Source organism: Macrobrachium rosenbergii, chromosome 41 (genome assembly GCF_040412425.1).
Source record: "Macrobrachium rosenbergii isolate ZJJX-2024 chromosome 41, ASM4041242v1, whole genome shotgun sequence".
NCBI lineage: Eukaryota > Metazoa > Arthropoda > Malacostraca > Decapoda > Palaemonidae > Macrobrachium > Macrobrachium rosenbergii.
Window position 1 is genome coordinate 97047948 of NC_089781.1, and position 17540 is coordinate 97065487.

At 33.6% G+C, this 17540-nt stretch overlaps 1 protein-coding gene and 1 long non-coding RNA gene across 2 annotated transcripts in view; one reads left to right on the forward strand and one right to left on the reverse strand.

Annotated features, from left to right (window-relative positions):
* The window catches only part of LOC136827026 (uncharacterized), a 102050-nt gene that overhangs the window by 40982 nt on the left and 43528 nt on the right, over positions 1-17540 (reverse strand). The gene's annotated exons all lie outside the window — the stretch shown is intronic.
* LOC136827025 (uncharacterized) overlaps positions 10528-17540 on the forward strand; it is a 15695-nt gene continuing 8682 nt past the window's right edge. The window contains exons 1-5 of the mRNA XM_067084714.1: positions 10528-10655; positions 14215-14242; positions 14680-14892; positions 16643-16675; positions 17158-17540. The exon at positions 17158-17540 is cut by the window's right edge and continues 28 nt beyond it. Of these exons, the coding sequence (XP_066940815.1) occupies positions 10572-10655; positions 14215-14242; positions 14680-14892; positions 16643-16675; positions 17158-17540 (741 nt within the window). The 5' untranslated portion in view covers positions 10528-10571. The remainder of the gene's footprint in view (positions 10656-14214; positions 14243-14679; positions 14893-16642; positions 16676-17157) is intronic.

Consider the following 17540-nt stretch of genomic DNA (forward strand, 5'->3'; position numbering starts at 1 on the left):
ATTGAAAGACGCTATTTTGGGAGAAATCACTTTCGGAGGAAGCTTTTCCCGTTCGTAAATGATCACTGACGTCAAGGTTCGAATAACTAATTAGGTTATAAAAGTAGAAAACGGGGTTATTGATGTTTATTTTTCTCTAATTATATTATTTTCATTACATGAGGTGGAAGACAGCGACCGATGAGTGATTGTCACACTTTCCACTGATTATAATTATTTTGTCTTTTATTACTTTTTTTGTTTGCCAATATTATTATATCCCAAACAAAACTATTTATGCTAATTAAAATTATATGCATATAAGTGCATGCGTACACACGCCCATCAGTGTATATATATATATATATATATATATATATATATATATATATATATATATATATATATATATATATATATATATATATATATATATATATAGATATAGCCTCGATATATATATATATATAGAGCAGCAGCCTCGGACTATATAGAGGTTTGTATGCGGGTTATATATATAGCTGACCGGTCAGAGAGGCGGACACGATGGCTATCCGTGTAGAGCAGCAGCCTCGGGACTTCATACGGAGGTTTGCTGAAAGCAAATGCATGTTACAGACTAATACACACAAACAAAGACCAACATCCTGTAAAAAGAGGCAGACACTTTGCGTCTCCACTGTCGACCTAACCGCTCAACTCTATGCTATGGGATAAACGGATAGGTTTGTACGTGAAAGCAAATGCATGCTACCAGACTAATGATGTCAGGCACAAACAAAGCCACTCCAACATCCTGCCAAAACAAAAGACACTTCAAACGTCTCGAACTGTCGACCTAACCGCTCAACTCTTCTCGCTGCTGGGAAAAGGACGCTGGGATTTATACGTTACATTTACACATATATACCGGGGTCTATATGATGTCATATATATAGGGCAGTCGATCGAGGCAATATATATATATATACGCCAAAACAAGTCCTTCAAAAGTTCAAAAGAAGGCATATATATATATATATATAAAATGGGATAAAGCACGTTAAACGAAGAATATAAAAATATATATATATATATATATATATATATATATATATATATATATATATATATATATATATATATATATATATATATATATATATATATATATATATATAATATGTAATATTGATGCTCAGATCTAACTCTCCGTCTGCCTGATGACGTTATTGCTTCCTCATCGTTTATCTGTTCTCTTTATTTTTTTTTTTTATCTCACCAACCATTAGCGCCAGTTGTTCTTCATTTAATCTATTTCCATCATTCTTTTTTCATACTTTCTTAATGATTTCTGTTGTCATCAAAAACTGCAATTGGCAATGCAATTAACAAAGTCAGGTTTCTTCTCTTTTAATTTTATTCTTTAATTTTCTTCGTTTTTCATATTCATCTGTATATTAATTTATTTATTTAGTTAACCCTCCATTCTTCCTCTCACCTTTCTGACTTTTTCTCTCGTTTATCTTATTTTTGCATCACTTCCTTAATGCGTTAGTTATTTTTTCCTACTGGTGTGTGCTTCACTGAACACTGTCCATTAGTCTCTAATTCCTAATGCTCCTGCTCTTCACATATTTTCTATTATCCTTATTTTCTAATTTCTACTTTATTAATTCGTCTCTTTATTACATAATGCTACAGAGAAAGTACGAGAATTAAATTATGTCCCTTTTACTTTTTCCGTGCTATTTACTTTCTTTTGCATGACTGTGACTCATTAATTCTCTCTCTCTCTCTCTCTCTCTCTCTCTCTCTCTCTCTCTCTCTCTCTCTCTCTCTCTCTCTCTCTCTCTCTCTCTCTCTCTCTCTCTGCAGGCAGTAATGTGTCTCTCTCTTACGTCAATCATTTTATCATCTTCGGAAAGGTAAAAGCTAAGGGTTTACCTGGTAAATTTGCACGCATATATACATATATATATATATATATATATATATATATATATATATATATATATATATATATATATATATATATATATATGTGTGTGTGTGTGTGTGTGTATGCTTAAAAATCACAGTGAATGCACGTGACTTCAGTGTATAAGCGAATCCCACGGGAAAAATTATTTTTCCATTTTTCTATAGGATTCGCTTATATATAATGTGTGTGTTTTATATTACTTGGAAGTTACTTTTCCGCCTTTGTGTTGTTTCTGTCAAGTCAGTTTTGACCACATGCGTTGTCTCTCTCTCTCTCTCTCTCTCTCTCTCTCTCTCTCTCTCTCTCTCTCTCTCTCTCTCTCTCTCTCTCTCATGTTATAAAGAGAATGGCGGAGAGTGGCAAATAAATTATTAATCTGCCCAATTTTCCACCTCTAACTGGTCAAACAAAACTTAGATATAGAGGAAAAAGTCTAAATAAAAACCAGGAGTGAATTATCCATATTCTCTCTCTCTCTCTCTCTCTCTCTCTCTCTCTCTCTCTCTCTCTCTCTCTCTCTCTCTCTCTCTCTCTCTCTCACTGTATCTTAATTTTGTACTTTGATTGATTTCGATCATTTTAGTTGAATTTTATATGAAATAAATGACCTTTTAGAAAAAAAAAAAGCTATAAAAATGATCCAATTTAAGGCAATTTATTTTAAATCGATGACTAAAGACATTAAAACTATTACGATGCATTATATATCAATATAAGTTTATGAAAAGAGTTTATAGGAGTACACTTGGGAATGCTGGACTCAAGTGTTCCAGTCTTGCCGAAGTTGAAAATAAGAATTTGCACTGAACTTTTTTCACTTTAAACTAAATCCGCCTGAATTATTACTGTAATTATCATAACAATAGTTACACATGTAAGGGCAGGTGGGATATCAAAGTAGACTCTAGCTTATCAAGATTCCTCACTCGCTGAGTTTCTGACCACAAAAAGAATGTTAATAATGTTTAACTCATATAAGGAAATGTGAGAATGTTGACTTACAGTGAGATATTCGTACTATGAAAAATACGAGTTACAGCAACTCACACCGTGCGAAAAAAAAATAATTCCATGACGTGTGTCACCAATTCTTCAGTGATACTTAGAAAAACTGGAAAATGAAAAGAAACCAGGAAGACTCGCGTAGAGTAGAATAGTACGCAGAAATGAGTGTTTTCATATTTTATTTTAGTATCTGAAGAAAATCTTATATTGAAAGAAAACCACGTGAGGGCAGGACACTCGCTACCTGAACTCCCGCTACGAGTTTCTTTTTGATATAGATATCATTATCTGAGTGATGTTTTCATAGAGTAAAAAAAAAAACAGTAAACAAATAAACAAAATGCAGATGAAATATTTATTTTCTAGAAAGACGCAATGGTTAATACCGCAACTTGTATAAAAAAAAGATTATATAAATATATAAATATATCTATACAAATTACCTATAAATATAATGAGTGTGCGTGTGTGTGTTTGTTCATTCTGTTTCTTAGCTGTTAAGTCTTTGCCGAATTTTTGCGAGGTATTTTTCTTGTCACGTTCCTTTATATATATATATAATATACATATATTCTGGATATCCATCATGAGAGGTCACACACACACACCCGGGAAGGAGCTACCTCGACGAGGTGGTGGTTCCTTTCCAAACCTGTAGCTTTATTTGCAAAAAAAAAAAAAAAAAAAAGCCACAGCAACATGAATGCTTGCGCGTGCTTGGCGTGTGTCTGTGTGTGTGAGTGCGTTCGTTTGCGTGTGCGTGCATATGCTTGTGCGTGTAAGAGAGAGACAGTGGGTGTGTGAAAGAAAGACAGAATGCTTCACAAAGTCATAGCTTTGGCTGTAGTTGGCGCCACAAAGTCCATACACACAATAATTTTTAAGTCTACTGTATCATCCTTACAACGGTGCTTGCAAAATATTTCCTAGAATTTCTAGTTTTGAATAAATAATAACAAGCTTTGTTTGCTTGGGGAAATTAGATTTTATATTTAATACAAGAATATGTATAGTTCCAATTTGTATCATAACATTTAAGCATTGTTAATAAGCACAATATCTTAATGATCAAGCCTGGGTGCTTCCCTCGAATAGCCCACCACGTATCTAGTTAGGAGGTAAGATTAAGGTTCAGTAACTACTATCATTAACATCTACCGCTGTTGTTGGTGTCATTCTTCGTTTTTTTTTTTTCTTCCTCTATGAGTTTTCGGTAGTGCCAGGTGTGTCATCTCGCTACTTGCCTACTCGAGGGGGGCCACCCGGTGCGAATTCTGGGCCCTAGATATTGTAAATAGTAATTATATTAAATATATGTGTACAAATGTAACATGACTGTAAATACGTAGATTACAAGAGAGAGGGAAAAAAAGAGCAAAACATGTCTAGGTGTGGTGATAATAGATTTAGGATGAAATATAGATGTCAGTTTACTTTTCTGAGTCTAGGAAACCACCAATCATTGTGTTGCATGTATCCTTCAACCTTATCAATAAAATGGATGCCTATGTGTCTTTTCCTTTCTCTGTGTACCTGCGTCGTTTCAATGGCGTGAAAGTAATTCACGTCGGTTTTTTATATTCCTGGTTTATTCGGAAACAAGTGAAAGCTCGAGAGATTTTCTAAACTTCCTCAATTTGTGGAAATATTACGATAATTGCATTATACGACCTAATTACTATGATCGGCCAGTTAAATTAGGTTCTAATATTTTGTTTTTGGCAAAAACTTAAGAGTCCATTCTCTGGCATTTCTCCACAGAGCACATAAATTTGACGTTAATCGCCCTTTTATGCGCAATAGGAACCGTTAGCTTTGCAGGGAATGAATGAACCATGAAATTTAGGCTATGAAGCCAGTCAGTGGGGCCCACTTAACCATTCAGTAATTTAGAGAGTGAAAAGAAGAGGTAGGGGTGATTGGATAGCAAGGTAAAGGGATCCAGAGAATAAATGAAATAAAGTACAAGGACCTAAAGCAGAAACTGGAGGAAAATCCACATTTGAAGGAAGAAGTGATAGTTAATGAGGTCGGACGTTAAGATGGCGGTGGAGCAAAAAAGCTAAAACGTGCGTGGAGCTAGGGGCCGAAGGGACGTTGCAAACACCCTTTAGGAATGCCTACAGTGCACCACGTGAGGCGCACTAACGTGACAGGAGTCGAAATTTATATCTTTAGCCAAAAATTGTTTAAACTAAAACCTTGGGACATCAAAGTTATTTCTTCAAGGCGTGGGCTGCTGGTGACAACTTTCCTCTTTTCAAGTCATTCTCTTCAAGATCACTGCAAAACAGATTAGTCACAAGAACTGGTTCCAATTTACATTACTGACAAAAAATGAACCTACGTTAAAGCTTGCATTACCTTTTTACCCCTCTGAGTAAATACTTTTCAGTTTTATTCTTCATTACACGATATATGCAAGTGCAAGTGTACTGACCGTGGAAAAACTGTAGATTAAGGCTGATGAACATGAAACCTAACACTTTACTTTTTGCAGAATGAAATAAAATCCTGGAGATTTAAAGCAGATGTAAAATGGGACAAAACGACTTAAGTACTACATCTCAACTGTCGCTTGCTTATGTTTGCAAATATTGAGAAAAAGTATCACAGAATTTTCTGAATGAACGTGTACTACACGGACTGTTTACCTATCGGCTGATGATAGCTTCGTCATGAGAGCTTTTGACTGATGTTTAAAGAGCTGTTAATGAACTCATTTCGTTTTTTTCATCACAACTTTCACGGAGGGGCTGCACTCTGTAACCAATGAAGAACTCGTAATCAACTATTGACAAACTGGGATTAGAGTTTTAGAAAGAAGCCAACCAACCCATTTCTTCATTCAGAAAGGTACAGCATTAACCAATGCCCCACTCTGTGGAGTGATAACTTAGCCATTTATTCATTTTCAGATAATAAGCAACCACAATAACGTTGCCTAGATTTTACGGTCTGTGATATAAAACTAGGCAAATGCAAACAGATTTATGACTTATCCTGATGTTTCTTACGGAATATGACACCTGTGAATTTAATGGTATTTTTATTACTTTACCGTAGGCGTTGAACTTTCCTGTCAAAAATTATAGCGATTTTCCTAATCATCTGTGTTTTCATTTTACTTGTATTCTACGTGTTTTCTGGCCAGTTCTGATACCCCGGGCTCGAGTTCGAAACTCGGACGGGCATCAGAATATCTTCATTTCCTTCTTCATTTGGCTCTAGGCTTAGTAATGACAAGCTTTATCAAAGTATGAAGAAATCGTGAAGTTAAGAAGGCATTGTGATTCTTAACACAAAAACATGAATCCGTGTCTATATGCATAACTTGGTGAATGAATGCAAGCATATTAAGATTTCACTACACTAGTCTTTTCACTGATTTATTTTCTTATCTTTATACTAATTTTTTCCTGTTTACTTGAGCGTCAATAACCTTAATTGTTTTGGCACCTTGTTGCATCATCAACAATCCCATCGTTCAGATAAATTGGTAATTATATTGCATTCCTGTTTTGATGGTGCAAGTCTTCAACCATATCAGCAATTAAAATTATTCTAGAGAAGTTCATGGTGACATTATTATTATTATTATTATTATTATTATTATTATTATTATTATTATTATTATTATTATTATTATTATTATTACTGATGTTACTCTTTTTGTTATTATTATTATTATTATTATTATTTTTCGTTGTAACTGCTGGCACTTACAAATTGTTTTACAAACATGAAACATACAGTAACACTGTCTAATATTCTACACCATAAAAAAAATCCTGTGTACTGTTCACGAAATTACACCTGAACATTCGAATAACTGAGAGAGCAGTTCTCTTCATCAAAATACAAGAAGTCCAAAAACAGAATTAGCGTGAAACGGAAAGCAAACCTTATGTAAAAAAAATAAGTCTTACTTTCCATTTTAAGGTAAGATGTAGGGAATGGCATCAACAACAAAGCAATGTAAAAATAACAATAGCATTGACGATTAAACATCAGTGATAACTTTAAAGAACACAACATTAAATGTATAATATCAATGAACTGTGAAATTATTGATGAAGCAACAAGCCCTGTAAAGGCTACTGACAGTACAAGCAAAAAGGAAAATCAATATGAGGATCGAAAACGACATCAATTAAAAGCCTATTCTCAAGAAGATCTTAATAAAAATTACAGGACGCGCATGCAGAATACAGCTTGGATGAAATTATTATTATCTTTCAAAAGATTAATCCTATTCATATAGAACAAGCCCACAGGGTCAACTGACCTGAAATTCAAGCTTCCAAAGAATAAAGTCGAATAGAATAAAGTCGAATAAAGGCAAAAACCTGAGCGTGGACCCGGTGTAAGGGTTCGTGTAAAATATGCATGAACGTTCGTTTATTATGGATTCGGGAGTTTTTTTTATAGGTTTAGCAAACGTTTGGGGATACTTTTTACGGCTTCAAAGTTATTAAGGGCGCTCGCGCGCAAAATGGTGTTGAGGCCTTGGCAAGGGTTGGGTTTGGGAGGGCCATGGATAAAGCAGCCATGTCGAAAAGTTTTATCACTTACTGTTGTTAACCTCTCTCTCTCTCTCTCTCTCTCTCTCTCTCTCTCTCTCTCTCTCTCTCTCTCTCTCTCTCTCTCTCTCGTTATATGCAGTGCTAAATGCAAACTCTTGAGTCAATAATTTTCATTTTCATTTCAATAATCTCTCTCTCTCTCTCTCTCTCTCTCTCTCTCTCTCTCTCTCTCTCTCTCTCTCTCTCTCTCTCTCTCTCGTTATATGAAATTCTAAATGCAAACTTTGGAGTTAATCATTTCCATTTTGCTTTCAGTAATAGTTTCTCTCTCTCTCTCTCTCTCTCTCTCTCTCTCTCTCTCTCTCTCTCTCTCTCTCTCTCCCCATTACATGAAATTCTAAAAGCAAGCTCTAAAGTCAATAATATTCTCTTCGTACTGGTTGCGTGCTGGCCAAACCAAACAGATCGCCCTTTTACAACACAAAGAGGAAAGTAACGCAGGTACAAGACTTGAAAATTCTAGTGTTCTTGTTACTTTTAATGAAGAATCATTATTGTGAATCTCTGAATCGATGAAATATTTTTTTGAAAACCAGATCTTAACACTGAAAATCCATCTTATCCCTTGTTTTTACTATAATTTATTAAATAATTCATTTATATTGCAAACTATTCTATTTCTTTTTACCCACAGTAGTTTACATGCTATTGTAAATCATTTTAAAGATTTTATCAATTTTCTCCATTATTGTCAATTTTATCAGCTTTGTCAGCAAATAATGATTGTATAATCTTTTAACTATTAAAAAAAACTTTAACGTCTCTTTTATGCTTGAGAATGTTATGAAGAAACGAAACGCGTCCTTTCATACTGAAAATAATTATATCTTCGTGTGAGTCTGTATGTATGTATATATATGTATATATATTATATATATATATATATATATATATATATATATATATATATATATATATATATATATATATAGAGAGAGAGAGAGAGAGAGAGAGAGAGAGAGAGAGAGAGAGAGAGAGAGAGAGAAATAATCAACACACAATCACGTGTGGAACAGAAATAAATTTCTGACTCGCGTCAGGATCGAACCCAGGTCTTTCAATTGAAGGGCAAGGGCGCTGCCCACTAGGCCATGCAGTTGCTCTCAGGTTCCAACTTCTTTTAGACTTGTATGGCCTAGTGGGCAGCGCCCTTGCCTTCCAACTGAAAGACCTGGGTTCTGATCCTGATGTGAGTCAAAAATTATATATATATATATATATATATATATATATATATATATATATATATATATATATATATATATATATATATATATATATAATGTACACATACATATACACACGAGCACACCAGTGCAATACACTATGCTTCAGTTTCCAGAAATGACGAGTACTGAAGGCATTTCGAACTTGTTTAATCATTAGCTCCCAATGCACAGCTGTTTCTCCTGAGGAGCCGTGAGTAATACTCGAAATCACTGATGCTTAAGCTGTTGGCCAAACGCAAGTATTTCGTCTGCTTTCATGGGAATTCTAAAGAAACGGTTCAGTTCAAATGAAATTACTTCTGACGAATGTACTTGTTCAGGTGTAGAGTTCTGGATTTGATAGAGTAATGGGGTAGCAGCATTAATTTTTTTTTATTGTGCCAGTACATTAAATCTAGCTCAATTAGGTGTTGTATATGCTTGATTAGAAAACTAAAGTCACAAGTAGAATAAAAGGGCTTAGTGGGGCATCTATTTAATTAGTGTAATGCACTGAGACACGATATTTAGAATGAAAATCGTCGATTACAAAGGTGTGAAGCGAATAAGCACCCCATAAAAGTGACATTTACATTAATGGAAACACTCAAATAAATTAAAATTAAAATTAAAAGGTTTATTTCTATACCGTCAACTTTCTTGACTTAAAGCTAATCAAGAAAATGCATGATACAGAAACAACGCAAAATAATTCTTACAAATAGCAAAAGACAATGATAAAACGATATTTTGGATTTTTTGTCGCATGATTAACATATCTCAGGTCGAAAACATAGTTACATGATAAATAGTAATATAAGTGAAAAAAAATCAGCAATAGGAATAAAATTTACTGGAATGATTCCGAAATAACCAAGATTCCGACATCAAAATTTTGGAGTCGCTGAACTTATTACAGTAGCGGCCATTAACTCGTACAACAAGCCTTTACGTATGGTGTGAGAAACCCTAAATAAAATATTTTTTATCTGGTAGAAAATAACAGAAGGAAGCAGATGATAGAAGTGAAATTAAAAACTGCATAAATCAGCAGCAAAGTGAATGACTCATTGGCCCCCCCCAAAAATAAAATGAATAAGGAAAATTATTCAGTAAACAAATTAATGTACCCTACTCGAGTCAACAAAGGTGATTTTTGTATGTACCCTACTGTAAGGGGCTAAAATGAATGCACAGGTTCGATCGTTTATTTTTTAGGAATTATGTTGAGGGAAACTTAGAAGATACTGGACTACTAATATTGTGGAGCCATTCGGTACAGTTTTAATTTTGGAAGTTTTTGCAAAATTCCAACGGTTATAAGTGAAGGAAGATTTACTTTAGTTTCTTTGTTTTTCAGATAAAATGGTTTGTTAGTATATGTAATATATATACACTGAAATAAATAAATATATATATGTATATATGTGTGTGTGTGTATTCAAGTGGGGAGGTAAAGAAAAAACAACAAATAATGCTCACCACTTCTATCAGTGTCCATTCATTAACCTCATTTCCGTCAGCCAGTAATGAACCAAATACAAAATTAACTTTTTCCAAGAATTTCTCTAAGAAAAAAAATGACTAACGCTTGCAAACGGACGTTGACTAATGGTTAAGTATAACCCTTGGAAATGTGTTTCGACAAATTCGAAGTTGCGTGAAAGGATTATTTTTTTTTTTTATCTCGTTACCTGAAAAGTGACTAATAATCCTTTGCTCAGGTGTAAACAAACCGAGCTGAACACCTGCGCAAAATTAGGTATAAAGTTTCATGAAAGCCTGAGTACCAACCAGTAACCAGTCGGAGGGAGAAGGCACAACTCAGCGATGGCGGTGTATCGGAGTCTGCCAGTCAGCCTGGCAATATTTCTAATTGGGCTTAGCTTCAGCACAGCTTCTGTAGCGCGTCAGGTAAGCGATATATCAACTGATTGATCTGATCTTCTCTGGCGTCGTTACATCAAAGGTCTGGTGAGCGAAAACAAGCGGACGTTAGATACGTTCAATTATTTGTATTTTGTTTCGTCTTCACTGTGTGCTCAAGATACCACGTACCTCCCGTCAATATACCACATCTCCGATTTATTCCACGGAGGTTGGTAGCCCTACAACTGACTTTCACAGCCATGCTGCGGAATTTTCTTATTGCCTCTGTTTTCCGGAGTCTTGTTGTACAACTTCTTTTCTTATACGATTGGTCCAGTGATTCCTACATAAACTTTCTCTTCGTTTTTGCTCTCTCATATTCGGTTGGTGGTTGGTTTAAACTAAGCAGGCCTTATGCCAGCACGTCCCTTGCTATAGAGTGGCCAGTAACCCGTAGTAGGGTGCTTAAGTATGTTGCTGTGTACCTCGGGACTTGCTCCAACCAAAAGGAAATCTCTCGTTCATAGGAGTTTTTATTCTCACTTTCCTTCCCTTATGAAACGAACCGAGGGGCTGAAACGTTCCACGAGGGAAATCTCTCGAAAAGAACATCATTCGATTCAGGGAATACAAAAAAGGTAACAGAACTCCCAAATATGGAGGTAAAAAGGAAGCAAAAATAATAGAGATGATTAACCCTAGAGGACAGAATCACCAATAAATGCTGAAATGCATTAAACATAAACGAAGATATTTGTCACAAACTATACCTAGAAATGATGAAGAAATGACGAACAGTATACTCAGAAGAATCAAATGCTGACGATGTAAAGAATTCCCTTACTTTATCAACAGGTGTTTTATATTTTTCTGACTCGCACCGGGATCGAACCCCGCACTCTCATATGAGAGGCCAGGCCACGACCTGGGTGGATCAATTGGTAGCGATCTGGCCTTTCATTTGAGAGACCGGGATTCGATCCCGATGTGAGTCGAAAATTTATTTCTGTGAAACGCCTGTTCACGTGTTCATTTGTTGAATAGTTTTATATTTAAAGAGTAAATATTACGAATACAGCATTAGTGAATGGCGAGATTTCAATGAGAGGAAACAGATGAATTTCGACATATCAGTGCCAATACAGAAATAATAGGTGTCTTTACAAATACGAATTTGCATAAAAATGTTTAGAAACTGGGCTTCTAGCGGCTGGTAAATGATTGCTAGTATATGGATCTGAAATTAGCGTCGGTGAATCACCCACTACGCGAATAGATGATGACACTACGTGGATGTATTTACCTAATTTCCGTTGGACATTTTTGGGGGGGATTTTTTGAGTGTGAATATTTAGCACAGTAGATATGTGTTATAATTTATACACGCAGACGTCGTATATATATATTATATACACACACACACACACACACATATATATATATATATATATATATATATATATATATATATATATATATATATATATATATATATATATATATATATATATATATATATATATATATTATATTTGACATATATTTCCTTAACTATCTTGAATGTCGCCGCAATGAAACAGATTTAAGAACGACGATTTTGCAGTTCACAGCGCTCAAGGAATACGGGGAAACATCTGAAATAGCTGATGGCATGTGATTCTCTCTCTCTCTCTCTCTCTCTCTCTCTCTCTCTCTCTCTCTCTCGTTCCGTTACTTACTAACGATTTCTTCTCAAAGGCAGCAGAGACGCTAAAAGTGACTTAAGGTCGTTTGCATATCTATAAAGTTCGGTTTTATTCTCTGCATATTAAGTAGGTTGGGACAGAGAGAGAGAGAGAGAGAGAGAGAGAGAGAGAGAGAGAGAGAGAGAGAGAGAGGAAAGGGAAGAACGTACTATCAAACCTGTTGCTCTCACGAAAGGTCTAGAGGCCGGTTTCTCTCTCTCTCTCTCTCTCTCTCTCTCTCTCTCTCTCTCTGTCAGGCTACAGTCGTGGGATACATTTTCATTACCTCCCACTTTATCTACGACTGTAGTGGTCCTTTGTTGCTTTTATGTTTTGAGAGAGAGAGAGAGACAGAGAGAAGTTATGACTCACTCAGTCAATCTTCGTTACAGTGTATTAGTGCGATATTCATTACGGCGCAGGAATTACGTCACATCAAATATTACTAGTGTAACTGTATAGTCCTATTTTTAAATCAGATGTTTTTTCTAATTTCATCTTTACCTAAAACGTGAAATAGAGTGCATTTGCATTACACGAGACAAGAAATGGAAAAATAATTACAATTTCATATTAAAATACCTCAAAAACCAGCACTTGCTTTTTAGCAGGTAAGAGCAAGCTAGGCTGTACAGCAACGTACAACACCTGTCATAATTAGCAGAAATAAATTCTTTTCAATTACACTGAGAGGATCGTAAAAATGGAGAGAGAGTTTCCCCAACCTCGAAAATAAACGAAAATAAAAAATAAAACTCTTAAAGGTATCAAGGTGGTTTAAAACTAACTTAGTTTCACTTAACTGTATCTGGTCATAACTTCCTGAAACTGGTCTTAAAAAGTTTCGAGTTTCTGGGGTTCTTCTGCTTCGTATCTCAGTACAGGAGAGATGAAGTCTCTTCGTAAATAAGGTTAATTTTAACGTCTCTCCGGCGGTTGGCGTTCCTTGTTTCGTTCCTTATGAGTTTTATTTGGGCAGCCAAAAGTTAGTTAGTGTCACGTGTTACTAATAGCAAGTGGTGTTTAGCTTTAGCAAGGGACTGGGCTTTATTTGTGGGGCTGAAGGTGAAAAAACTAATATAATGTTTACACAAACGTACGTAACAAAAAATAAACCCACATAATAATATATATACAATATATGTATATATATACATGTATACATGTGATAAATCTATTTATATACAAAAACATACGTACATATACAGTATACATATATATATATATATATATATATATATATATATATATATATATATATATATATATATATATATATATATATATATATATATATATATATATATATATATAGTCTAACAAAAGACAGAGACTTAGCAATTCAGACTGGATGTTGCCAAAAGCTACACTCGCACAACCTACAATTTTTCATATAACCTTTCGATTCCCGGCGACTCCACTGATAAGAGCCAGTTAAATATATAGCACGTCGTACTTATTACGACTCCGCTGTCGTTCATTTCATCTGTAGGCACACTTAATTATATTCATTTTCATCATACTTAGCTATTATAGCTTTACTCTGGTGCTTGAAATGAGTTCTTTAAGAATTTCTTTTTATATTAATCTACCGCTCTTTCTTTTCATAACAGATAAAAATCAAAACCATCCTTAAATTATTTATATGATATAATAAAAACGTTTAAGAAAACGACATTTATATTTCAGGCCAAATATTAAACTTCATAAAGATCAAAACGTCCAAATCATCACACTTGAAAAATAAAGGAAAATTATATATATATATATATATATATATATATATATATATATATATATATATATATATATATATATATATATATATATCTTGTCTTTAAATCCATAACAACAATAATGGTTTATTATTTCCTTTACAGAGACAGTACAACAACGTATTACGTCAAGGTGAGTAATAATTACTGAGTGCAAGATTAACCAAACTTGAGCTTAATCATAATTTCTTTCTGTGTAGACTAAATATGCCATTGCTGCAAGTTACTAACGTTAAAATAATAAAGTTATGATAATCTTCGATTCTTACAAGCAAGATTTGATAATGGTTGTTATGTGACCATGAATTCTCTAAAATTTTCATACTGAAACTAAACCTTCTTTATATTATCCTTCTACGCAGCACCTGAGTGGAAAGTTTCTTATATAAGGTTGTCGAATTTGCATTTAATCTTTCCTGCAATGAAGAATATTTATAGAATTTTTTCATCATCACCATCATTATCATGCTCTTAATTAACTTTAGCAAACAATGAATAGTACTAATACTACCACTAATGTTATTACAACCTAGATTGGAAAGAAATTTACCCTTTCTTATCTCTCATTAGTCGAGGATAGAGTTCGCAGTCCCAAAGGACCTGGCAAGGAAGGTCCACCTGGGGATCATGGGCCGCTTGTGGGCCCCGGAGGACCACCAGTAGGACCCGGTGGGTTTGTCCCAGGGGTACCTGGAGGGAATGGCACGAGCGGAGTGATATTTGGACCTGGGGGACCTGGGTTCCTGCCTATTCCCCCGACTGGTGAAAAGTGCGTCAGCATGTGTAAGTACAAGGCTACGGTGAAATGCTGATCTTGTTAAGTGGCTGGTTTTAAGCGGCTTTCGTGTGAGTGATTTTATTTATTTATATATATATTTTTTTTTTTGCTAGTTTTAGCTTGTGAATATCGTCATATCCTGCCAGTGTTTATCAGTATTTATTATATATTATATGTGTGTATATATATAACATATATGTATATGTATAATAAATAAATATAAATATATATATATACATACACATATATATATATATATATATATATATATATATATATAAATGACTATGTATATGTAAATGTGTATGTATATATGAATGTACACAAACACATACACACACATATATATATATATAATATATATATATATATATATATATATATATTTGATATGTGTGTATATATATACATATATACACATGCACATACATGGATAGATAGATAGTAGGCTATGCATATGCCCCGTTGACTTTACCTACCAAATCTCTGTATAAAATTATGTTGAAGTATGAAAAAAAAACGGACCAACGTTGTAGAACTTTAAATAATGCTGAAACTATAAAAACCATTGATTTCTCTTTTTTTAATCAGTACTTCAACCATGTTGCATGATACTCTGATAACAAACATTTTAGATGGTTTCTTATGAATAAGTGTTATGGACGTACATAATTCTGTACTCCAAATAGCACCCCTGGTCATTGACAATATTTACTCTATAATATAATGATTGCTTCAAAATTGGAAAATCCTTGTTCGATTTAGCCCTTTGGACCATTTTAAATCTTTTTTTTTTATTAATTAAAAAGTGTTTTAGAACATGGAGGGTCCTCTGTCAATTAGGCCAGCACTTTGAGCCAAATCAAATCACTTTCCTTAATTGTTGTTTGTGTCGTGTTAATGAGCGTGTAGTCCTCTGCCCTAATGTGCGTTTGCTGGACTGTTTAATGATTTTCGTTAATTAATTAATATTTATATATCATTAATTATTTAATATTTATATATATATATATAAAATAATACATATATATATATATGTGTGTGTTTATACATATATATACATATATATATACAAGCAAATACCACAGAAAAATCTTTTCCAGTGGCATTCGCTTATATACTGAAGTCATGTGCATATATATTTGAATATATATATATATATATATATATATATATATATATATATATATATATATATATATATATATATACATACAAATGTATATGTATATTTATACATTTAATATATATGTGTATAAGTATCTATATACTGTATATGTGTGCTATATATATTATACATACATATATATATATATATATATATATATATATATATATATATATATGTATATATCTTATGCTAACCCTTTTAAACCTGCCAAGTTTACTGAGTTATACTTCAAAGAGAAATTTCACCACAACTTTTTCTTTCCCATCATTAATCTCACTTACGGGCTGCTCTACGAGCAAGAGCCCGTGCTGGCATAAGATCAGTTAATCTCATGGAGAATAACAAAAAATGTTTTTCAAAATCAGTAAAAACAGCTTCGAAACTTTACCTCAGTCGTTATTTGGATTATATTGACTTTATTTTATAAATTCAAACCTATCTCTTTGAATTTCACTTAATTCAGATAATGAACTTCGGTTTGTTTTCCCAGACTAATTATATTCAGCTTTGAAATTATGATTAGTCTCTTTCCGCAAGTAAATTATTTTTTACTTATTTTTTAAAAAATCCTTTTGTCTCTACAGGTGAGAAACTGGAGGCTTTAATCGATTCGCTGGGTAAGCTGTTTTTAATTTTTTTAGTTTTTTAAATTAGAATGTGTGAGGTATTATGTACTTTATATATTTTATCATGAATTTACACTTTCTTTCTAAGAAGAAGGAGCAGAGGCAATCATAATCCAGGAAATAGAGATGGATTTTTCGCTCATGAAATACCACAAAAATTTGCGTCAGATGATATAAATATATAAATATACATATACATACATACATATATATATATATATATATATATATATATATATATATATATATATATATATATATATACACATACACAAACATTTATATATGACCAGAAAAAATTTGCCTCACATAATAAATAAATATATATGTATAATAAATATATATATATATATATATATATATATATATATATATATATATATATATATATATATATATATATATTATATATATATTAACTTCATTTCCCTTCGCTTATCGTCTCCACCCTTTCTTATTTCCTTTCCCCTCAGAGGCAAACAAGACGGAATCCAACGGGACAGCGGCTAACGCGACCGATCCAGACATCCCACCAGTGATGTTCTTCGTCTTCCTCTTCTGTTCAAACTCCACCGCTGATGGACCTTTCAATCAGACGCATCCTGGTAAAAGTGGGGACTCTTCTGAAGAATCTGGTGAAAGTGGGGAATCTTCTGAAGAATCTGGTGAAAGTGGGGAATCTTCTGAAGAATCTGGTGAAAGTGGGGAATCTTCTGAAGAATCTGGTGAAGATGGGGAGTCTACAGAATCTTCAGAAGAATCTGGTGAAGATGGGGAGTCTACAGAATCTCCAGAAGAAGACAGTGATGACGCAGACCGCTGGATAAGCTGGGATCAGCTGGAAACCCAACGCCAA